Below are 27,060 nucleotides of genomic sequence, written 5' to 3'. Positions count from 1 at the left end.
TAACTGTACCTCCATTGCTAGCGAGCCTGACTCGCCACCAGAAGGGTACAGGTTCTAATCTATTATAGAATCGAATCGGCCAATACGTAGCTTTCTCTGATCATTTCTGATTTATTAATCAATATTTACCAATTTACCAAACCTGCAGCTGTATGTGCACATTCAGTATTGCTCACATGTAACACATGTATACAATTGGATGAATAATGCGTATAGGTTTTGCTTCTTTTTCTCTATGTGTATGTTTTGAAATAATACACTCTCAAAAGATAATAGATAATAAGTTGAACCTTTAATTATAACTGAATATAAAGAAAACATGCCTGGTTCTAGAGAGGGAGCATAGAAATATAACACATTCCCGAATTTTCGTGCATGCTCTACGCACATTGTGTGAAGATCTAGTCTTTTCAAACGCCATAGCATCGCTTGGAGAAATGTTATATTGTCCCTTGTAAGAATTCTCCGTCTTCTCAGAGCAGTGAAAAATTCAAGGGGTGTTTTTATTTTTCCAAGTGTACCATCTCCAAAGCCACCATCTCCTGCAAAGTAAAGTTGGGGATGCGATAGTTATAACTAAGCATTTCATCATGAGTGGGATTTTATGATTCTGAAAATTTGTCTTAATTTAGCAATCTTACTCGAATTACTATATTAGCAATACATCTATCTCAATGAATTAGGCATTCTTTGGATATGGGAAATTCCGCTAAAAATACCATATTCAAGTACCAGTAGAGTTACATACCTCTATATTAGCCTGAAATCCATCATAACCTTAATCCTGCCCTCTGAATGTTTGACAGTATATGTAGAATGTGGAATGAATGCTGGTACCAATTCCGAAGATTCACTCATACATTTGTCCAGAAAATAAACTAGGTATATTTATTTTTTAAGTCGTCAGGTTAGATGATCAGTGTTATATTTAGACATATGACAAAACCCACACAATCTTTCGAATGACCAGCACAAGGAAGACAAACTGTACTATTGTGTAAACTTTATTGTTTTTAATTCAAATTTTCTCAAGGTTTAAGGATTCATATTCTTGAACCATCCTGCTGCTTGTTTCGCTTACAACAAGGATGATTGCAACGACTGTATTCGGGAATATTTAACTAATCTATGTCGGAAAAGTAGGATGCTGAAAAGTGCACTCAAAATATATTTGGTGGGTCCCATACTATTTCTGTTTTCGCTCAGTGTTTTATGCAACCCTCTAACGACGTCTGAATCGAACATGAGGTCACTCCTTAAGAGACTTGTCATCATTGCGCTACAATGATCGCTCATAACTTTGAAACATGTTTTTGCCGAAAACACGAATCGAAGGTACCATGAACGATGTTAAGACTTTTTACATGAATGTAGGAAACGTACAGTTTAAATATTCTATGACTTTTTGGGCTATCACGTGGAGTAATAGGCCGATACCGTTGGTAATGACAGAAAGCTAAAGGATATTTTGCCTCACTTATTAAAACTGGAAAAATCAAAACGCCTTTGCGTGAATTCTACTGTTCTGACAACGATGGTATGCAAACAGAACAGGCATTAGCTTTTTACAGCTGATACCTAGCCCACTCATCGGACGCTTTTGCTTTCGAAGATAAGATTTTAAAAAAGTATTCGCCAGGCTGTCATCATTCTATATCGCTGATGCGGAAAATGTTGACAATTATTTCACGGACAAGGAAGTACTCATGCCTTAAAGGTAGCTTTATCCATTGACAAGTAATGTGGATTAGTGTATGGAATATACCCGTTCCCTAGAAAAAAATGGCGAGTATGCCACCTGCGACATATCAATCTGTCAATCGTTTGTAGCCGGGCAAAGCTTTGCGTTGGTTAGATTACCTAGTGACGAACTTGCGCCATCTCTTGTTGCATCATCAATGCCGCGTAAAATGAATGTTTCCCTTTTGTCTCAATCGTCATGAAACGTGTAATCAACACAAACCGTGTCCTCAAGATGGCCGTGAACGTGGCTGGACAGAAAGGTGGGTGAATGCATAATTGTTTCTTGGTCTCAGTCGGGTTTATCGATTGCTAAAAGTACTCGAAATTTGTTACTTTCCTATCACAGAACAATAAAAACAGGACGAACACGTGAGGTTTGCGATTGTTTTCAGGCTACTTCAATGAATTTTCGAAAAGTGAAACACAAAACGAGCTCTTTTCCGCTCTGGTGTCACAATCCAGAATACAAACAGGACAAATTAAAGCAATCGTATCTATTCCCAGAAGAGATCGACATCAAACACAAAAAGCAAAAGTCATGCTAAACTGCTTATAGGAAATATTCGCTCAACGAAGCAATTGTGCCTTAGACCAAATACGGTAAGGTCAGTGGCGATAATAGAAAACTTGTCAAGTACGTAAACATCATGCAGTAAGATTTCTACTTGGTTAATTAAGAAGATGTCAAGGAGTGTGCTCCACTGATCAAGTTTCGAAATATGTTCCTCGCTGATTATATGAAAACCAGTGGTAATTTAAAATTGTAGCTGGCATTTGAACATTCAGGAGACAGGCATCCTTAACTTTAAAACCGATAGTTGCATGTACATCTATCGACCTTGACAAAATCACCTTATATTGAAGACACACCTTAGGAGCATGGACTGAAAAACATTTTGAAGAGAATAAATAAATTACTGCTACCAGAACCGATATAGGAAATGACAACTTAATACAAATGTGATTTGAAATGTCTGACACTTAACTGTCGTTCTTGTCAAGTGATGAACTTTGATATTTGAAAAGAAGTCTTCAAGTCAGATTAAGATAGGAAATCCAACAACGTTTGATTCTTTGATTACATCTTCACTAGCCCTTGTTGAAGTCATGAACATGCAATTAGCCCCTGCATTTTCCTCTCCAAATTGATCACTCTGTGAACTACAAAACAAAAATGACAACAACAGTGATGTGCTGTGGAGAACCTGTACCTCAACTCAAAATCAAATCGCCCTTTTCTGTCAGATTTGCTGGGTGTAATGTGCCATTGGAACAGCTATTGGAAACTTGCGTTTGCAGCATCGAAATAAACAATTATTGATTATTATACCCATCACGTGTATTGGCTATCTTCTCAATCCCTCATTGGTTTATGTCGATAATAGTAGCAACAAACACTTTAACCACTCCAACGCCAATCACAACGGTCTACTCATTGCAACCTATTGGAATCGTTCGAAAATCATTCCTCTCTTTTGACATAAATGGCACCACAGAGACGAGAACCGTAGAACAACGAATACTCAATTTTATTTGACTTTACCTAGTGAAAGTTAATTCAATTTGATTTCTGGCAATACATTATGTCATTTCACCTCAAAATTACTTCAAGCCATCCAAAGTACCGGGAAGCTAATTGGACAGCATTTTTTAATTCTAATCATGATTGTCACAGGGATATAAAGACAATTCCTAAAATAAATATTCAGCGAACAACAAAAGACATCAGCTTCAGCTAATCATCAAATAAATTAATATGCTATGGTATTTCCGGAAGGATCGATATTTAATAGTCGACATACCAGAGACAGGATTTAGGCATGGAAACGCCCTCGAGGCAACTCACCAAAGAGTGATTAATTAATGTTATGCATCTTCTAATCATCTAATTACGGAATTTCCGATAGCAAATCATTCGTCATCAAATTTATTCCCAGTTTTTGTCGTATCCTGGGTGGAAACACAGATCGTATTTCAACCATAGACATCAACTAAATTACTCAAATATTCTTAATACCATATCAAAAGGGAAAATAATCAAATTAGTGAGTGCACGGATATTTTGGAGTACAGAGAGCGAGAAACAACGGCAATCTAGCTGAAGGTTGTTCTTGTCAAAGTGCAGTCTCCGACTTTCAGCGGCAATTAATGGGAAATAAATCACACTATTACTTTAACTTTGTGCATACTAATAATTTTTTGTCAATAAGTTGTACTTTGACAACGTCAATAGTATTGTAAAAGAAGACACTAGACCAAATACTATATCCCCAATAGGAAATGTCACCGTAAAGCTACATATACCAAAACAATAATTCATTGAGTTGTAACTAATGTATCGTGTGATGAAATAGGTTTATCGTACTATAGAGTCCCTTTTGAAATCTATGGTGACTCCAGGATTTCATGCTGTCAAAGAAGTTGCCTTCTCCCAAGGAAAATATTTTCGTCAGGACGTACTCATTGACCAAACAAATTCCAAACACGAGTTACTGAATGCAGGGTAACATGTACTGTTCTGACAAACAAATCCAGCTTTCAAGTCACACCTATATATTCACTTCACGCTGCTGTTGAAACCATCGATTCATCCTCCACTCTAAAGAAAGGACAAAAGGCAGAAAGAAACACACACACACACACACACACACACACACACACACATATATATATATATATATATATATATATATATATATATATATATATATATATATGACATAACCTATCCCGTTAGAGACCAAGTTTGCCCCTTGAGGCAGTGCATTCCCATGATGATATACTTACGGATATTTCTAACATTACCATTCTAGGTATCTGTCTGTGTTAATAACAGATACAGGTCATTTTGTGGCAGACAATGAAATATTTAATTAAGTATTTGCACACCTTGAATATATTATGCATTAGCGTATAGTATTACGTATATAGTCACTGTTTGTACTTTCTATACATCATATAAAAGTATATTGTATCATTTGTATTGAGACCTGATGCTCTTATGTTATAAGACAATAACCCTAAATAAAGCGATATGAAAGCAACAATACATTTATATAGGAAGCAGGTGGCTTTCGGAAACTCAATGTTGAAAACAACCAAATGCCTAAATAAATTGAATCATATCGAGTGACTAAAGGTCATCAGGTCATTGCTATTGCCATTCTTACAATGAAACTAGTCTATAAACTTCTAAAAGCGACAACTTGAGGTACTTCCAAAATAATTCGCTCCATACCATCTCTGACAGCTATTTCCGTCCATGAGGGTACTCAACCATAGCCTATGGCTCATGTTATTTCAGATGTATGTTTCCTACATATCAAGTTATGTTTTAGTTCCCCGCGTTAGACCAACATGAAGTTCCGGACACTAAAACGTGCGAGAACTTGTGCCTGTTCAGACAACGTCACGTTTGCCGCTGGCCTGCCGGCACTTTCAAAGATATCCGACCGTCAAAAAAGCACATTTCGCAGAAGTAGATGCAAACGTGAGATTACGTACCATTCACAAGAAACAATTCTCAAAATCAAGCTCCACGAAACCATTGCGAACATGTCTGTACATATCTTCTAAGGCATAACTTCCTACATGGAATTTCTGACTCTGGGAAAAACAGTCGTCGGTGAGATCTAATTTGCTCAAACGTTATAGCCTAAAAATTTTAAGTGCAAAGGACAATTTAAACCTAAAGGTTTGTTTCATATTTAAAATTGTGCATAGTATTTATTGCAAAACGTGTTATTTGATGTATCGACTTTTGACCGCATCGGCTTTACTCGATAACTTGTGTGCCGAGAAGATGATTGGCGCAGGAATGAAGTAGGATTGCAGTGTTTCAATTTCTATCCGGAGACTTTGTCTGGAGTGTCAGACTGTATGTATGTATGTATGTATGTATGTATGTATTTATGTATTTATGTATGTATGCATGCACGCACGCACGCACGTACGTACGTATGTATGCATGCATGTATGTATGTATGTACACTGCTCCGCTTTCCTGGAGAATTATAGCACTTACCTCATTTCTCGCTGGGTACTACGAATATGTCATTATGTCATCAACTAATCCTTACGGGTATAAATTAAATTATGGTAGTACTTGTACTTGTTTATGTTGCGATAAATCACTTATATCGTAAGTATTATTTGCGACCACATACTTATGAATATATTTACCTATTACATAATGTTTAAGTCTTGTGAGCTCTTCATTAGTAATGTTAAGCGACAGTTCATCTAGAAAAGCATTGAATACCCAATCCTTGGGACGACTCATCACAGAATCCATCAGTGACGATTCTCTTGCTGGTAATAAGTTTGAGGTAGTACCTGTAAATTCGAACATATATTCAATGATCATGTTTTGTAGCTTAAATACAAATGTCGATGGAGGAATGTATTTGTCTGCATGGATATATGAATGTGTGATACAGATGAAATAATGGACTATTTCACATTCTTATTATTTTATTCAATATAGATTTTGTATTTGTCTAAAGTAAATGACCAGATGTTTGAGATATTTGCATTTACAATACTTCTACATGATGAAAGAACAACATGTCTAGGCTGAGACCTCTACATGCATGTTTGTATATACGCCTATGGTTCAACAGTACTTCTGCACGATCATAATACTGGCTATATGGAGCCAAATATACCCGACATAAAGATAGTTAAATTGGGTATCTGTATATCTTTGTATCTATATACAAAGTGTGTGTTTGCCGCGCAGATTACAACGAACAGTGCAAACATTACTTTTAATATAGCTTAGGCGCCTTCGACTCACATTGCGTTCGTGTCGCAGGCAAATGCAAAATAAACAGAACAGATAATAACAGAAAAGAGGGTGAAAATTGTATGACTCTTTACATGATAGTATGCTACACGGATGCGACTTACGCAGATAATAGATGCAGAGCCTAAATGAAGTGCACACTCAGTTGATAGAATAATTATTACTTCATTGTGAACCCTAACAATGTTCTTTCAATAAACACATATTTGACGCATATCCTTGGGTGATTCGAAGTAAAACAAGTACAAAAGACAGACGTTGTGCTCCAATTTGTTCTTCTTCGATAAACGAAATATCTCCCTGATGGTATGTAAATAAAATGTGTATTCAGTATTTACCTCTCTCAGATGATATCATTCGTACTTGTGATCAGATACTAAATCCTCCTCCTCTGTGTACTGCATCTACGATGCAGTATTATTGTACTTCATGTGCCAGATATTATAAAGCACCTTCTGATGCTTATGATTTGGCCAAGTAATTCAAAACCTGTATAAATATGTATAATTTCTTCAAAGAATACATATATATATATGTGTGTGTGTGTGTGTGTGTGAGTGAGTGAGTGAGTGAGTGTGTGTACCTGTATGATAGTATAATTTGTATTAAATACGAATTCCGCTTATCACCTGTAGGATAAACGGATATAACCTTCCATTCTGTTTGGTGTTTATTTGTAATTCTCTTTATCTGTCTATCTTTCTCTCTATATAACTATCTCTCTCTCTCTCTCTCTCTCTCTCTCTCTCTCTCTCTCTATATATATATATATATATATATATATATATATATAGACACGCATTCAATAAAATTGCATTTTCAACTTTAGTTTCGATGGGTATTTATACCTTGATTGGAAACATGTGTGCCTGTCATGGTGTTCGTCAGTATTGGCTGTATTTGCTGTGGGCTAGAGGTGACTATTGCGATATCAGAGGTTGTTGGTGGCTTTGTGTCGTTGAATGTCGCATAAGCCTCGCTATATGTAATTTCTGGTTCCTCCGTGTGGCTTTTAGTAAATGAGGGTGTGCTTGGGGTGGTTTCTGGCTCTGTTATTTGTGGTAGTAACTGTGGGTGTGGTAGCGACTGTAGTGTTGGTAGTAGTTGCTCAAAAGGCTGTACTGTAGCACTCGTGTTGCTTGTCTCGATGCTTTTGGTCAAGGAAGAATCTGCAGGATTGAGAGTTACATCATTCACTATTGCGGCTGTTTGCTCTTCTGCTGGGATGGTAGTAGATAACAATGATCTTTGTGCCGTTTCTTGTTCTGTTGACGTTGATATCTCTTCAAAAGACATAGTAAAGCCGGTACTAGTTGGCTGTACTGTCTCACTTATGTTGGCTTCCCTGATGATGCTTGTCAAGGAGTGTTCTGTGGGATTACTACCGGTTGCCATCGGATCCGCTGTTGTTCTGCTGACTTCTTGCTATAGTAGATTAAGTTGCTTTTCTACGAAAAAGAAAACATTGAAGCCTAAAATGGTATATACGTCAGATCAATGTTTTGTAAGATTATTTTACCTACACTTAATTCTTAGCTATCTTTCGAAAAATTATTCATAGCAACATATTGACAATTTAATAACACGTCTTTATGTCTTTACCTCTAAATTCTAGTCAATCACGCATATAACATTTTACAATCATTTTTTTTTTCGTTTCCTTATGAACATGAAAAATATCAAAACAAATATAGACCTAGATTATATGCGATTCTGATCAGTGGTTCACCGATCAGTTATATGGACTTCATACCTCATACTTGTAATGTATCGTTCACTCTTGTTAGTTAAAATTTTTGTTATATCTTCATCTGAATCATATTTTACAAATGTATTGATGAACAGATGACATTAGCAACCCGCCATGTTACGACTGAACAATGGTATGTAGTAGTTAGGATACGTGTAATTGAAGCTGCATTCATTGTGTGCATACCTCTATACTTGCTTCAAAAGTGATCATCGTCGCAAACTTTATGAACCTAACTTTGTTGTATCGCACCTTTTCTACTTTAACTTCGCCTTCTCGTACTATACTTGTACTTTTCTATTGTTTTGAATATGAGATATATCTTTATTAAATTAAATGTTTCACTTTCCCCTTGTGAATACCATGGTTCCTGCAACTTTCAAATCTTAATTTTTCGTACACTAGTCTTGTCGCTTGCAGAGTGTATCATAAAATACTTCCATACCATCTGTTTCTTTTTAAACTGTCCGTTTATATTTCTTATAGATTGATTTGAGGTGCAAATGAAAATGTTTTTAGAGTAAAGAATTGTACGTTTGGGTACATGTACTTCCGCGTGCCCATAGCACAATAATATAAACAGATGTGCATCGGATGTGCTCTTCGTCACTTTGTCATATGTATACTTTTGACATTTCAACAAAAATATATGATGCTTTTGGTTCAATTATACTTCTGCCTTCAGCACGGCTATTCTGTTGTTTGTTACTTTATTTTTTTTTTTATTTTGTTAGATAAATCTCTAAATCGTTCAATGATACTTTATTGCAATGTTACTTATACAGATATGTCAATTCGTTTTAGCTTAAAACGTACTAAGGTGGCTATAGTGTGTTCATATTATTTTAATATCTGTTCATCAAGTATAGAAGCATTTATTCTAAATTATTTTACCTAACAAACATTAAATATACATTTTGCCGTATTGATTCGCTTTATCTGGTAATTAAACAAACACACATATATATTAGATGATATGCATAGTAGCGTTTCAACGACCAACAAGGACTCGCGTGTTTGTGTTCACTAGTCAGAATGCGGGATGAAGTGTGACGAGAGTGAGGGATTTATCAAAGTATCATTTGTACGACTAACAGTTACAAAATGCATTCAAGTTTGATTAATAACGAAAGTACGGTAACCGCTCCTATTCAACCAGGGTTATTTTGTTTTCTTATGTTTCTTGTTTCTGTCAAGAAACGTGAGCTTCTAATGACACCGACAAAATTTAATTTATTTAGAAAGAAGAATGCATGAACGAAAACACATAATTTTATTTCGACCATTTTCAAACTACAATTTCTAGGGCAACCAATATCTCTCAGAAGAGAAATGCTAACCATGGACGGCAAATTCGATACACGACAAAGTACATGTGCGCTTAAACTAAAATGATCCCATGATCTTAATAAAATCACCTTATCTGTATATAACTGACATTGTTTATAGGAGAGAAAAAAGTTGACATTTTTCTAAGTTCTGCCGTCAGAAAAGTGTTAAACAGGATCTCCATAAAGCAATGGAAGAAATGAAACAATACTGCTCAAGTTAGGGCTCAGCCAATGCGAAAAGCGATTCCTAGATCCAAATAAAAAAGGGGAAAATTCAGAGCGTTTGAAGGAACAGTGAAGTATACTTCTCTATGGTCTTCAACAAAATAACAGAAAAGAGCGAAAACTAAAAAGCTTTGTAAAATTCAGCGATATTCGATTTCCCTAGAATGCAAAGTTGAACCTTAAAAAGAACTAAGGGTATCATGAATTAATTCCAAATATTCACAGAAGTTCTATCTCAAGTCCAAACGCATGAGATTCTAGCTGAATTCCAGTTGTGTTCCAAACAAATGATACTGAATGTATTGATGTGCCTGTAATCTCAAACGTGCTAATGTGTCAATGGCTTGGAGTTTGGCAATGCGATAACAGTCTTTTGATGTATCACAATAATATAATTCAAAATATTCTTCTCTGAATTAAATATAATTCAAAATTAATATTTTAGTCCAAGAATATTACTGAGCACATTATATTTCTAGCGAATAATAATTTCAATAAATAAATCCAACCAAATCCAAAACTGAACACAACCATAAGACTGATTCTACTTCAGATTTTAAGGCAAGAATGAGTCATTTTTTCAAGTAAACATTTATATAAAAATCTAAGACACAATAATATAACCATAATATAACCAGTCTCTCTTATAAAACATTCAGAGCTGTCCACAAATTTACTAATTTCAATGTGAAAAACGTTACGGCCTTCGATATAAATAAACATACTTACCATTAACAATTATCTGAATATATGCCCTAAAAGGTAGAAAGGACTTATGTACCAGAGACCACGTACCGTTACATTATCTTTATCTTATTGGCGCACGATATAATGTGTACCTTGTGTAGGTCGCTCTTAAAATCGTTAACATGCAATAGTTGCTTTTGAAATTAGACATCTCTTTTAACTGAAAACATAGCTATTTGAATATATTTTGCGTCTTCACTGAAAACCACGATCTAGTTAACGATCTAGTCAACATTTAAGAGTTTTATCAAGTAACGATATAATGGTATGTGGTAAAGATTATGTCGTAAGAGTGTGTACATCCTAAGTGTTACGACTCTGGTAATAAACTATGCAACAGAAAGAAGCAAAGCCGACTAGTTTAGTAAAATTCAATAAACAATTTATTTATCTTGAATTCACATTGAACATTAAAGACGAACTTACAGAATTGTATATTAAATCTAAAATAATCCTAAGTTTTCTATTACAAGTTCCAAAGCATGGAATATTCCAAAAGAATTCATATAATCTTGAATCTGCTGATGTAACCATATTCTTGCTGTACCAAAATAATGTAATCCAGAATATCTTTGAATAGTCCTTAATATTCCCAAAATAGTTAAGGAACAACTTGTTTTAATGAATAATTTAAAAGAATAATTCATCTCATATTATATCTGAACACAACAGTAAATGATTCCACATACTGAACTTAACATATGAAGGAAGACTTTCTTTATAACCTCTGTTTATATATAAACTGTTACCTTTACGTAACAGAATTCCCTTGATGTGGCACATTTGTAATGGTTACATTCTAGAATATTATCAACAACTTCTCTTCCAAAATATGCAAAGGTCATAACCAAATATGGATCTAGGATTATATATATATATATATATATATATATATATATATATATATATATATATATATATATATATATATATATATCAGAAGATACGTTTCAATTTCTCGCTCTCTAAAGTTTAATACAATACACAACATATCCTTGGTCTAGAAAGAAAAAACAAATTGCTGCTATTGATGTTGGCAATGCTCATATTCATTATATATATTTATCCTTTACCTAAAATATTCACATGACAGTGATTGGCTCAACGTTTTAAATAAGGCAGAAAACCGTTATGCAAATTCATTTTGAAATGTTAAAGTATAACAAAGTTTCATTGAAGAAAATGTAAGGGTCATAATAAGTAATAATGTTTCAACTGCGGCTCATGCTTTGTTTTTCTTGTCAAGGTTTAAAGGAAAAGAACGTTCTTGCTCTTGGGAATTCTTCTGCAGTGCATCCTTACGATACAGGGAATTTCCGTTGGAACTACCTCTGGTTGTCAAAAGACAGGTCGAAGTGAATAAGATTACCACAGCTACAAAAGTTTCTACTTTAAAGGGGGGATATTTTATGTGCTATATTTGAACACTTTAAAATTGATTTTTGGCCACGTATGGAACTAAGATATTTGTGGAACCAATGACTTACTGCAGCTTATAAATTTATTTCATATTTAAATTGTTGTCTGGTTGTTTAAAACTTTGTTTTGGACGGTAATAAAACGGGGTTCGGAATCCATGGAATTCGGAATTAAAGCAAATAAAATGATCATATCGGGATTTATTTAATTGGGGGCGTGGAGTTTTTAATATAATAATTATAGAAGTTGTATAATAATAGTCATTTTAAATACCCGACCAGTACCTGAAATTTGTGAGAGCTTGACTTCCATGACCATTATAAAGTTAATTCAGGCACACCTAAGTGATATGTGAGTTGCCTATCGGGCTTGCCAAAAAAGTATTATTTAACTCTCCAGACATAATCTTTCTCGGAGAGACGAATTGTATCTTCAAGTTCTTGAAACACGCACACATTCACCCACCCACTAGGACTCCATTTGTAGGTCCTTCACCCTCCTGAAGATCCTCTGATTACTTATATTGTGACCTATAGACTTTGTGCGCAAGGCGAAGCATGTTATCTATGATTGGAGAACAATAATATTTATGTTTTCCGTACTTTGTTCGATACATTTTAAAAGACAAAGCTAAGCGGACATTGTTCCAAAATTGTTCTCTGTATGGGAGAAGTTTAAGTCATAGCTGAAACGATATCTTTACGAGTTCAATCTACCATGAATACAATTTAAGGTTCACCACTGACATTGAAACAACACAATCATATTCCGTTTGGCTAGTTTTCTTTTGTTGGAAACTGTGTTAAGCAATGTATATAACAATGGTCCGCATTGGAAAGACAGGATATATTAAATGTAGCATATGTACCTATTCTCGGCTAATCATATCCCGCACATGGCATTTACAAGATAAGAAAGTAGAATCCCATTATGATGGCTTAGTCAGAAGATGGACCTCTAAACAAGGGACACTCTCTTGTTAAATACAATTACTCCACCCAAACAAGCACTTCTGTGTGGTATAACGGTAATATCATGGTGTATCATTGTCCATGTATACATTCTCTTTTGCGATGTATTTACCAGCTTCCAAATTTCATGCCAAAGTTAAATAGCAAAATCCACTAAAACAGAGTTGCAAGGTTTATTCTTACTTGCGTCCGCCATTGTACTGCATAAAACTAAAAGCCAATTCTCGGTCGCATGGGAATTCAAAACAATGTTTGGGACACCTAAGGTTTATGAGACTTTAAAATTGGCCCAAGTTTTGAGACGGTATGGAGCTTCTGGGACTATAATATCACGGGTCATTGACATAATTTGTGGGAATCTTGTCATAAAGGATATTACGATAATCGTCCATGGCAAAGAAATATAATTACCAGAGATACATCTACTTGTTCAGTCATATCGCTACGATGTCTGTAGTGTGACAGTCTTTAGTGATGTATATCACTGGGGCATCATGCCACAGACATGTAGCATGATGTCCCACCCGCATTATCGTTACACCTTGCCGACCAGTCCTAACACTAACCTATTAATGCTGAGCGCAAAGCGAGGTAGATGTTAGTACCTTTCTTAGACGTCTTTGGTATGACTCAGCCAGGAATCGAACCCGCGACCTCCCGAATTCGGGGTCGTGGGTTCGATGCCCGGCCGAGTCATACCACCCACACAAATTTATATTTAACAAGGGCTCTTCCTGACCATAACAGGTCCATAAATACAAACACTCACACATTGAGTCTATCATCCCAATATTGTATGGGTAATAGCAAATATCCTTACAATTCAACATCTACTTATGCAAGAAAAAATGTGTACAGGGTACAGTCAGTTTGGGTATTTTTCACTAACACTATTCTTATCGATAAACTTTTTAAATGGTTGCAGAATGTTAGTGTATGTGTGATTTCTCCTGTCCTTGCTAAGGGGTGGTAGCATGTTTGTGCATGTACCAACATGCATGCCATTGTGTGTGATATCATGTAATTATATGTGTGACAATAGTGTATGTATATTCCTCCCCTTTTCTTACGTTCCTCTTCCTATCTTGTGAGTGATACTATATTAGCGCATTTGTAGATATAGTTTGTATATATTTATATGTTTTCATTGGTTAAAAGGTATGGGTGCTGTTCATTAGACGAATATGTATGATCAATAAAATCGAGTGATGGTTAGTAAGTATCGGTGTTGGTCAGTGGATGACGGGATATTAGTTATTCAAAATAGAGTATTGGTTAGTCGATATAGCTTCGACACTGAGTTTTCTTTTGTATTATTTTTGGAGTTACATTTTCACAAATTGTATGCATTTATTAACAACGGAGATGTTGCCAGTTGTTACAAAAAGTTACTTTAAACATTGTATCCAAAACGATATATAGAGGACCTGAAATGGGTAATGATTTAATATTGAATTTATGAAACGCCTTTGCTCGCAAAAGCTGGATATTATTCAGCAATTTTCATAAATTTAATAGTAAATCATTACCCATTTGAGATTATTTTCATCACATAGCTTTTATTTCAGTAGATGAAAAGAACATCGAATCATTTCGTTCATTCTGACAGGCGAAGCACCATTCATGTGTTGTGCGTAAAACGTAGTCTCAGCCGTAAATGAACATTGATGTTCAAAATGTCCAATGTGTGTGATGTCGCATTGTTTGACGCAATACCCGTACAGTTGACAATCCGTGTTTACGTAACCTACAAGTGTCACTTTCTCAGCTAAACATTACATTGATATTGCGATATTCATGTGAAAGAAGGTTTACTGGATGAAGAAATGTCTATATTACTTTAATGTATTTGTGACCGGATATTTGCAGTGTTTGGTTTGGAACAGTATAATATGCAAACAAATTCATTTCGACTCAGAATTGCATCACATATTTACCGCGCAAATATGCAGCTGTTGGATAAACTTATGTTAGTTTGGAGACCGGTTTATGTCCACATTATTCTATGAATATAGGGGAGTTTATATACTTCTGTAAGTTAACATTTAAACCACGCTTGTATATGGGGTGGATTCCATGCTACATATACACTGCCTCCTTCAACCCCACCCCAACACAAGCAATATCCGTAGTTTTACTTGTTCCTGTTATAGCTTTTGTCTTGTGGTTTTAGCCATTTTTTATTTTATGATATGTTATACATGACATAACAAACCCATGTGGGGGTATATTAGCCATATTTACACAGACGAGACCATATTTTCCTAATTCCCTTTCGCGAGTCGATTCGACAAATGGCGGCCAAAAATGTTTCTTGAAAGGAGAAAATGACAGAAGGTGGGGTTAAAAGGTTTTCCCCACGATCGCAGCCAGTCAGTAAAGAGAATACTGCACAATAAGTTCGTGGGCTTATTTGAAATAATCAGAATCACATAAAGTGATATTTTATCGTGTGGTAATTTTTAAAAAAAAGAAGAAACTTCACATACTATAGGAGAACTATACCTACTATGTGATAAATACTTTTAACTCCAAACTTTTAAAAAAATTCAAGAATTCAAGTGGCTAGTGGCATTTTATCTAGTATATATTTTCTGATAATAGTAGAAGTCATTCTAATTGGCGAAAACTATATTTAGATATTTGCACTTGTAGTTCACTCTAGTTAATATCTGCAATGCTTTGTTTGCTTTTTCAATTTTGGTATTGGTGAATTAAATTATATGAATTAAAATCATTGCAATAATATTGCCACCATGCTAAGAAGAGCTAGGAAGACTTAAACAATATATAATTTAATAAGAGATTGTATAGTCGTTTTCATATAATATCGTGCATACTGACCTAGTTTGCATTTCGATACAACATTTCATTTAAATTCTGGTGAATATAGAAAACTTACATATTATGAATCTGCAATCAAATCACCCAATCAAGACCACAGTTCAGACTAGAGAAAGCGATCTTAATTGAAGACTGCTTTCATTTATAGGATAGATGTGTTCTTTAACTTAGGAACTGATACTTAACAAACCTGGTTATAAGTGAGGAGTGCAAATTGTACATATAACAATTCTTTCTTCTATATTTCTATGAGGCAGCTAAAATATAGAGTAATGCTTTTGTGAAATCAAACACTTTTGGTCTAAAAGTAATGAGATTAGTCAAACTTCACTTCAAATGATTCGTCTATGTTGGTCTTAAAGTTAATACTGAGTGTTTTCCCCTCCAAATATTTGAAGCGTATGTCTTGGTTACTTGGTTGTTGTCATCTGCGTGTAATGTGGTCAAATAAATTACTAAATCTCCATATACTGATATCATGTATTATGCAATTCCACTTCCAGTACAAAAATGCAAGGCTTTTGATAATCAAAAGAGTACATGTATTATAACTCAAAATGCCTACTTAATGGAATCAAGATTGTTCTTAGATTCAGTCGTTTGCTATAGCAGATTTTTCTCATGTGCGTTTAAATTCAATCGCAAATTGCATGTAATATAATTATAAATCTGTAGGTAATATGAAACCTGTGATAAATAATCAGATGGTATACCTGTACTAATGAGCAATTAATATATTTCTAACAAACGTTCTTGTGTTCTTCTATTTTGTTGCAATCCAATCACGATGTCAGTTACTAGACGTTGGTGCAATTGATTTGCCTGTCAATCATAGGATGTTTGTATACCTGTCAGTCATACCAAAAATGTATGCAGCTGCGGATGGATATTCAAAACTATTTAAATGCCATTTTGCCTCATCAGCTTATATCATTTTCAAGATGAATGCACGTTCACAGACAGGTAACAAATAGGTATATGTATAGGGTCACTAATTATTTTACAGACAGAGAACCAGTCCTCTAGTGTGGCAATACAGATTAGGATACCAAATATGATGAGATGCACCCAGTGGCTCAATTTGTTTTCCATTACTCATGTCATAAATTTAAATCTATTTACTATAGTTGACAACACAATATTTACTTTTTATTTTAATATCTTGTATTTAATTTCATATTGACAAAATAGCATATGGATGATATCAGGTGTAGTCCATGGAGCCCCCTGCTTAGCAGGGATATGTGCAAGAAAATGCTGCAAAACATTGCTTTTCAAAGCCTATTCAATTATCTAACTCTAATGAGTGGAAACGTGTATCCTTTAATGCGAATCTAATGAAGAAATTTTTTTTAGTTTTACTTATATACCTTATGATCTATGTAAAATGAATAAGTGGCTCGATGCAATAACGCTGAACTGCTGTCGATGTGTACGCCCACAACGAATCTGTATGAACACAAGACCAGAAAATATAACAAACATAGAGCTATTTGTAGCATTCTTATGCATTATGGTGATCAGTTTAGACTTATAGAGGTATGAGATTTTATTAACATGTTTTGTAACATTTGGAAATTTCAAGACACCCTTTCCATACTATCAAGGAGAAGACATCTTGATTATGTCTTATTCATTATGCAAAGGGTATGAATGTGCAAAAATAATACAACTTCTGGATTAATGATTTGATAATTCTTTCTCCGCGTCTCACAAGGTAATTATTGTATATGGGATGTCAGCTGACTGAATTATGTTACGACATTTCGGAAACACATTAGGAGTCGTACCTATGCTTATTTTCTGTTATACAAACATACATTGTCTGACAAATTCGAAGACTGTGACATGTTCGTTAACTAGCAGCAGATAATAGCCAAGGTTTACTCAACTTGACAGTAAAGAAAAAACTGCCAAAAGAAAGTGGAAGCTGTTGAACATTGTTGGGGCGCATGGTCGTATAAATCAACATAGAACTATCAATGGGTGGTCTTATCCGAGATTCTTCGGTCCGTGACATCTTTAAACAAATATTGTAATGATTATGAGTTGACCCACAATTATTTTAATTTTGTTTCTGTCTTTATTAAAACATGAATTGTGTAGTATTGGCAAGTTCTCAGTCTATTTCGGTAATCGGTGTTGCACCAAAATTTCGAAATCCACTTAATTATTGTAAACAATTAATGCCTACCTATCCACCTACCCTTGGTTTATCCAACGTTATCGAAAAACAAGAGTATGATTCGAGTTACTGTCATAGCCTTAACAAATTTATTATTATATCTATTCAGGAGATTTTCATTAAGACTTATACTGTTTATAGTAGAGTGAAACAGGTACTGTATGGGTGAGACTGAATTGTAAGTATAAACAAAATATGTAAGCTCAGTCACGGAAAATTTGCACTATGGATATCGAAAATTAGTTCTAAATAATTTAACACTTCAAACCTACACTTTATTGTGTGGAGTATATTTGGTAGACATTTTGTTTGGGCACCTACTCAATGCCTACAAACATGCACAGTGTCTGGAGTTGTAGGATTGCTTCAGACTTTTGGAGAGAGAGAGAGAGAGAGCGAGTAAGCTGCATGAATATGCCTGATGCAAGTTATAATGTGATGCAGTGTTATTGCATGGAAACATGTACAGACATTAAGAAATTCAGAAAGCTCTTGGGCTAAATTAATAAACTTTCAGAAGTTATAAGCAATTTACAGTGTAGATCATAATGATGTTAAGATGAACCTTTTAAGAGCGTGTCAAACGTCGCAGGCAACAATAGTTTATTAAAATGGGATGGTACTTAGGACTTTATTGTTTGTTCCCAAACAAATTTTGAATTGAATATTATATAAATAAAATACCGTTACAAGTACAAACTTTCGGAAGTCTTAAATCAATTTTGTGTATATATATATATATATATATATATATATATATATATATATATATATATATATATATATGTGTGTGTGTGTGTGTGTGTGTGTGTGTGTATACATGAGTTAATTATCATGCGGAGAGACTAAATTCAGGCTTATGATATGATCAAGGTATATCTTATATCGTAAAGCAAATATTTCGACAACAAGGGTATATACAGTAATCAAGATTGCAAAGGGGGACTTATGGTTGTTAATTTACTATGAATCTCCAGTGCAGGTGTTAGTAAATAATATAATTAAATACTCCTCTCGTTTAAAAGGCCTTTAATTTGCCTTTAGTTTCCATCTTTGTGGATAATTAAATAATAATAAACACAAACAAACTATGTAAGTATAATAGAATGCCTGACCGGCAAACAGCCGTTCGAGTAAGCATCAAACACATCATTAATATATATTTTAAAAATAAAAATGTTAACTCAAAAACAAATAATTGGCATTCATTACAGTAGCAGTTCATAATGTCCAGAAATATATACAATAATAAATAAAACGTGTTTCAACTGAAATATAGGAAATATTGTAATGAGTTAATAGTGGTTTAAATTAATTACAGAATCCATTGCCACAAAAGATTATTTGGAGTTTATCATGCAATTTAAAACATATATTCTAAAGTGAAGCACATGTTTACATCATTACCAAAAAAATTAAATTTGTGATCGTTAACCTGTAAGTTAATGCGCTGACGCATATTAATATAATCAATATTTAAAGTATTGTATGTGTTTTTGTGTTGGCTGTTTTTCTTGTGTCAACTCTATTTAGATTATCATCTGTACGGGCACAGATTCATTAAGTGACAAGTACAATTTATCCTGTGACAAGTAAACTTGCATGAGTTTAAATGGTCTTATATCTCGAACACTCTGAAAATTATAGAGGAAACTTCAGATATCAAGATATCCGGCAAAACTATTTGATTATTAAGTACAAAGTTCGCGCGCCTTCGCTTGAAATAATTATGTGAACTATCTGCAGTCAATAGGGAATAAATATGAAACCTTCGAAAGAGAGTAATGGTGTCACAAAATAATAAATAGGAGGACAGAGAAGATGTGACGTCTACTTGGATCATTGGTGGATATATAGGACCAAACTTGCCAGACCCCATTCATCAGAAAGAGTTTAAAATGAGTTTATATAAATCCTAAGTTTAACAAAGAATCTTGTATTAATCTTTAAATCGCTATATTAGAACATTTAATCTACTTTAAAATCTGCCCAAAAAAGGAGAGAGAGAGAGAGGAGGGAGAGAGAACATATGCATTTTAATAGTTTTTCACTATAGAGATTTTTCTTTCAACGAGAAGTCAAGAAACACCATTATAACTTGTATAATCCCATAGAGGTAATAAATTAAAACTAAACCATACGTTTCAATGAAACCGACATGACTCGAATAAGTGTTAGAATACAAATATAGACTGTACATACCATGGGTAAACAATAATGTTTGTGTCAGTAATATACTCAAAGTGAGTATGGTATTCCTTCCATTTCGTCACCAACCAAGTAATTAGCAAATTTCCAGGACCAGACCTCATAATGTAATGTATTTATATGATTTTATAATAGCTTGGATCAATTTTGTAAATATGACGCTCCCTACATTCTTAACATAGATAATTATCTGGATAGTTTTAGTTATACATGTTGAAGTAATCTGAGATAGAAATAATCATTGTATTCGGAGGTTTGTTCTTGTTTTGTATTGCATAGCGTGAAATCCTAATATTAGGCTTGGAGCTGTTTACTGGAGAGTAATAATAATTGCAACAAGACGAAGCATGCAAGGGGGAATTTAGAGTTTAGTGATGACTGGTCATTGGGTGATTTTAGACAATAATTTATAGCATTCGCGTTTGTAAGAGCCTTTCAGTCGACAATGATTGTTATCATGAGGTCCTTGGAAATAAAGGAAGCAATGAGCCGTAAAGCCAGACACACGCAGAAGTTGTTTGATTCGCTCTGTATCTAGACCTCTTGCGTACTAATTTATATGCTATATACAATTCTTCCCACACATGCATACGGTTAAAAACACCATGAGCATATGAACCTTCATTTTGTACACTTGCTTAGCTCAAAAAGGTTCATGAAATTGACATATCTAAACTTTTACTATGGATCAAAAAAGGGTGAATAAAGCACAAGATCGTATCATGCGTATGTCAAGTACGAAAACAAAATGAATTCATTGATAAAAACGTTTTCGTCAAATATTATAGCCGTATAGAATAATGTGTCAACGTTTGTCCGAAAATTGATATCCTTGCTTCGTTTCATGATATAATGAAGATAAACCTCTCAATTGATTCAAATTCCTCTTAAAGAAATAAGAGAGGTCAAAGATCATGACCAAAATATTCAGAATTTCATTTTAATATGGCTAAGAAAAACATGTTTATTTTAATAACTTTTACAGTCGAAATAACTTGTAAGCACCATTACAGAAGTTGCAGCTTGAAAGTTAAGCCTATTATTTGATTATATCATTCCACCTTTCTTTCGCAAAGTATTTTAATTCACGATTTTCTCTGAATTACCTACGTGTTATTCCATGTCATAGCCTAATACATATACAATGCTGATGAGCAAATACATAGGGTATGATCGGGTGTGGTTTGACTGTGGGTGTATAAGACACATTTTCTAATATAAGTCCCTGTACAATGACAGCGTTGTCGTGGTACGTTATGGGGTGTTTTCAGTATAAGCGGACACAATATACTTGAATTCAGAAGCAACAGTAAGGATTAATTTTGGTAAAATTATTAGATGACTCCAGTTCGATAGTAAACAGTTTATCAAATTGGTGTTTTCTGATTGACACGATCTAGGTCCTTAGTCAGTCCCATTTACACGCATCTTTCTACCTAGACATTATGTCGATTGATTTCTTTTATTTAAATAGATCCAGCTCTGACATTAAACTGTCTTACTAACCCTGTTCATACATACATTTACGGCTCATAAAAAAGCAACCATAACATGATTAGAAATATAAAATACTGCAATATAAGTAACTACCGAAAGGACAATGCAGCGCATTCGGATAGCACATGCATTATGCTTCTCCTTTACGTTATGGCATGACGTTATTTGTGATATTATTGTATGATAAAAATATTATAACTTTATTACCCTTCACAATCCAACAGTCATGCGATAAACAGTATTTTTAAATATATTTGTATTCTAATAAAACCACCTCCCCAAAAACAAAAAACCTACATTTTGGTTCAAATGTATTATTTGTCCTATTGTTTCGTGAACTATTTATTACAATACCATTAAATTGTTACAAATTACACAACATGTTAGAACATTAGATTGATATTTTTTTAAATTAAGGTCATCTAAGCCTTGCCTGTTCTAAAGTTATTAATTGTTTGCTGACTGTAACCTATTTTTAAAATTATTACAGTTAAGAGGAACATTAATTGAAACTTTTCATTCAGTAAGTTTTCGAACCTTTCTCAACAAAAGTAGATCATACTTATTTGTTTTTAAGCATTTTGAAATACCTTTTCCACCTTGGGCAAGAAATGGTCCCTGTAGAATGTGCTTGTGTATGATATATATATATATATATATATATATATATATATATATATATATATATATATATATATATATATATATATAATCGTATTATAAAATACATGTTTTAGCAAATGCTTTTTCCATATTTAGGTATGTTTTTATTTGTTGCGAGTTGTCATCTATCCTGAGCTCGGAGTCAGCAGTCCATCACCTTTGTTAACTTTTCTTCCCTTAGGTTTTATACTGTTAAATTTGGTTTTCTAACTTACGTTTTAAGATCTTCCTGCTCTTTTGGTTTTCTCTGTCTTGTATATTGTGTTTTCAAATATTAGTGTCTTCTTTAATAAATTCTATTTCATAAAAAGACAGATCCAATAACAGCTTTTGTACAGCAGTCAGCATTGTCCAAACGTTTCTCCAGAAACGGCGACTCTAATAATGATTTTAACAAAAATGGGGCCGCGAATTTAATACCAGCCAAATATCAGCAAATAGAAATCCACCATATTTCGATGTTCTTGTTAGTGCCTGTCCTTTTGTAACCAATCATTACGATCAACACACAAGTTAATGTTAATGGTTGTTGCTAAATCCACTCGAAATTAATATTCGTGTCAAGACAAAGATCGGTAGTTAGAATCTCAGAGCCAGCTTTATTTTAGGGTTCTTTTTTGTTGGGGTGTGTGTGGCGTTAAATAACTGCTGTGTCGTCTGATGGAAACCACCCAATAACAATACTAATAAGTAGATTGTAGCTCACAGTGCAAGTTTACATTTTGGTGTATTATTTCTGATATATTTCATATAGCTCATGGCTATTCATTCTGGCCAATTCTACCAAAGGTGTTTAATATCATAGTCAATAATAAAAGTTTGCATTTCGTGGCAACCAGATAAAAACCGTGCTTAGACATTGGCTGAGAAAACTATGTCACGTAAACTAGTCTTTCTTTCCACTTCTGATTCCATCTATACATTATCCGCCTCATAATGCTCGAACAAACGAGTGGGTTGTTTGTGGACAAAATAAAATTATTCGATCCCCATGAAGCAAGAGCTATCTATTATGCAATCAATTCATATGATCGTTTCCTGGCAGCCATAACAGCACTCGGGTATCTAACCGCAACCGATACAGAGAATAGCGTGCCTTTGAGATATATAATTTCTATTGATATTGCATTACTAATAAATGCAAGACACACCATAGCTCCAATACTTGCAATACTTGCAACTTTGGATAGGAAAAGCTTTATTTTGAGTATCACTAAAAGTGCAACGAATAGTCCCATAAACATGACACTGGAATCCATACATTTATGCCGGATATTATTATTCACATACAGATTGTTGGCAACTTGGCTCTTAAAGGGTTAACTGAATGTATGTAATTATTACATTAAACATCTTAGAAACATATATACCAAACATATGTTCAAGCGTAACATTAATTCATCTCCTTATTTAGGATATAATCACGCCATAATGCCCATATATTTATGTTCAACATAAGTTTGTAAATATCTATCATCGGACACGAATTTGCGTTGCAACTACGCTTCACTGCTGAGCGTAAAACATAATGCAAAACTATCATTTATGAATAAGTCCTCTTGATGAGTTCCTCTCTGTGCGTTGGTGTTTATCATCTGAACTGACTAATAACAATCCGTATTTATATTTGTCTAAACAGAGTGAAGGTGTTATTTCAGATATGTATACCACAAGGACATATCACCTTTGAAGTAGTGTGCTTTAGTTACTCAAGATTGTTTTCCTTATAATAGATAGGAAGAAACATGGATTGTACTTGAAAAGAAAAGTAAAAGCTGGTATTACTACCTTCTACACAATTATAGAAGATAATAAAGAACACTAAATAAAGCATTTCAGTTCTTTTGGTGAAAACCTAACTGTGTAGTAGTATTATTCATGTTTTATAATGATTTAAACTGTTCAATCACAAACACAAACAATGTAGACAAAGCTAGCCTGACGATTTCGTCCTCGTACTTAGGACTTAATCAGCAGACTGATTTAATCTCTACTGATGAATTGCTTAGTATGAGGACGAAAGGTTTTGGTTAGCTTTCTCTATATTGTTTGTGTATCTGATTGAGAAGTTTAAGTTATTAAAAACCATTTAGCAGCAATAATGTCATATATTTCCTTTTACAAAGGAAGGGGCCCCGAGTGGCCGAGTGGTCTAAAGCGCTCTCCGTTACGGATCACTACCATCTCACCTCTGTCTGCGTGGGTTCGAGTCTCGGATTAGGCCAATGTGGATATGTGAGAAAGCTTGCCAGTAGCTTCTCGAGGGTCAGTGGTTCTTTCCGGGGCTTTCCCGGGTTCTTCCTCCACCTATAATACTGGCCGCCATGTATAGCCTATGGTGTGCTGAAAAATGGTGTTAAACCCTACAACAACAACATTTACAAAGGAGCAACAGTAGGCTGAGTGGTCTAGGGCGTTCACTTTTACAGAACACACACACATCTCACCCTTGCACGAGTTCGTGTCTTGGCTTGCGTATGTGAGAAGGATCGTACAGACGTATGCAGAGTATTTGATATACAAATTTCTTTGTAGCTTTTACATGTTTATGGAATTTACAAACTTGACATACATCGACACAGTGAATAGAATTAAATGTATTGATCAATTAATGAGGATAATCTTGTTGAAATTAATAACAATGTTTATTTAATTAATTTACCTGTTTATATATATATATATATATATATATATATATATATATATATATATATATATATATATATATATATATATATATATATATATATATATATATATATATATATCCACCTACATATGTGATGTTCAAACAAAAAAGTATTAGCATAGTTGAAGGGAAAAGAACAACGGAAAGTGAAGGGATGAAAATAAGTACCTATTTGTAGTTGGCATGTATGATAAGGACCTAAAATTAAATAAAAAGAGTCCTTAAGAGACAATATGACAAAATAATGCAAATTTGAGAACTATGAAATAAATAACTGACGAAAATTAGAGTTACACTATGAATAACAATCCTGGGATATAAACGAACCAATTATACAAAATTACACAGGAAATGTTCAAAAGGAAAACAACAATGAAATTTTAGGGCAATCAATTTGCTAAATGTTGTTTTCACTGGGTTTCACTCTAATTATATTTACAGCACTGTACGAATATAGCTTAAATATTACAGAGAAATGGGTGACATAAGTACCGTAATGGCGGTATGTCATGCGATACACATCTTGCTGCACCCATTAAAACCATAAAGGAAAGGTATCTGTTTCCCGCTTCTCTTTGGTTGTTCCCGGGTTCTACATCCATCAAATATACTGACCGCCATGTATGGTCTATTATGTGCAGCAAAGTGGTGTTTAATCCCACAAATTCAAGCCAAACCAGATATTTTTACAGAATAAAAAACAAACCAAAATAAAACATGTCTTACAAACATAGGTATGTTTTAAATGAGATGGCAATACATTTATTTTAATTATGGAAACTAAGAATCGTACAAATGACAACTCTCTCTCTCTCTCTCTCTCTCTCTCTCTCTCTCTTTAGTGCAAGTATTTCTCTTCTGGAATGTTTTATTTATCACGATTTCTACCTTAGAAACTTCATAGAATTGTATGTTTCACTTCCATCAGTAACAACTGAAAGGTCTTACTGTAGCGTTTTACGTATATTATATGAGCAGGAAATGTACACATGATATATATATTGAATAAAAAGAGATAGCATCAAGTTACAAATATATTAACCCTTATCTCATTGATCATATATATTGCACCTCTGTGTGTTTTCTACATAATTATATCGTCCAATAAAACGTAATATCTCGTATTTCATGGCATGTATTGTGAGAGTAGGATTACATCACTGTATAGAAACCTAGACACTGGATACATTAATAAATATTTGAAGTGCTAGCTAAATGGACTAGTTTCACAATAGTCGAAAATAACGTTCAATGGTTGTCTTGTAAATTCTCAAAATCCCAAAAGGAGGGGATCACTGCTTGGAGATTTGCAAACAATCAAAATGTCGAAACTTGAGATGTATATCGATTATAGCCTAGAGGATTTTCAGTGTTTAGCCGTCAAACCATCAAAAAAAACCTTAAATCTAAACAATGATACAGTCATCGCACAAACGGCCATGCTAGAATCGCGTATCAACGCCCTAGTTTGCAGGAAATATGTGGCATCGCAGTTAAATAAATAGGTGTAAGTGTGATGTTGTCATCCAACATTTCACAATTTGTTATGGCTCTCCAAAAATACTGAATGGACAGCTGATTTTTTATTAAAAAAATATCAGAAACGAATTTCCACCACACTTACGACTATTTAGCAGAGAAAACGAAAACAGTAATGAAAGGAACAAATTCTGAGAGAAAAAAAGAAATTGCATTTTGCAATAAAAGGCATGTTATTGAGATTAATGTTTCAAGGAATAGAGACTTTATCTTGTATGTGAAAATTGATCCTATCCATAAAAATGAAAATACCGAAACTATAGAATGGTGTTATTTTAATTAAAATACCAAATCATAAAATAGTATTATTTTAGTTAAACTAGCATGCTATTTTAAATAAAATACCAAACTATGGAATTTTTTTTCTCATTAAAATACCAATCCTATACAATAATATTATTTTAAATTAAAATTGTTTGGATAATTGGCAGATTTAGATCCA

At 33.9% G+C, this 27,060-nt stretch overlaps 1 protein-coding gene across 1 annotated transcript in view; it reads right to left on the bottom strand.

Moving 5' to 3' along the window:
• The window catches only part of LOC149770132 (uncharacterized), a 72,374-nt gene that overhangs the window by 10,039 nt on the left and 35,275 nt on the right, over positions 1-27,060 (bottom strand). The window contains exons 2-4 of the mRNA XM_089949346.1: positions 7,399-7,998; positions 5,926-6,078; positions 324-542 (exon numbers count right to left, since the gene is read on the bottom strand). Coding sequence (XP_089805472.1) covers positions 324-542; positions 5,926-6,078; positions 7,399-7,945 — 919 coding nt within the window. The 5' untranslated portion in view covers positions 7,946-7,998. The remainder of the gene's footprint in view (positions 1-323; positions 543-5,925; positions 6,079-7,398; positions 7,999-27,060) is intronic.

This window comes from Sinohyriopsis cumingii, unplaced genomic scaffold (assembly GCF_028554795.1).
Source record: "Sinohyriopsis cumingii isolate HCF-2022 unplaced genomic scaffold, ASM2855479v2 utg002662l, whole genome shotgun sequence".
In the NCBI taxonomy this organism is placed as follows: domain Eukaryota; kingdom Metazoa; phylum Mollusca; class Bivalvia; order Unionida; family Unionidae; genus Sinohyriopsis; species Sinohyriopsis cumingii.
Note: the sequence above shows the minus strand (reverse complement) of the source record. Positions and strands in the feature narration are given on the sequence as shown.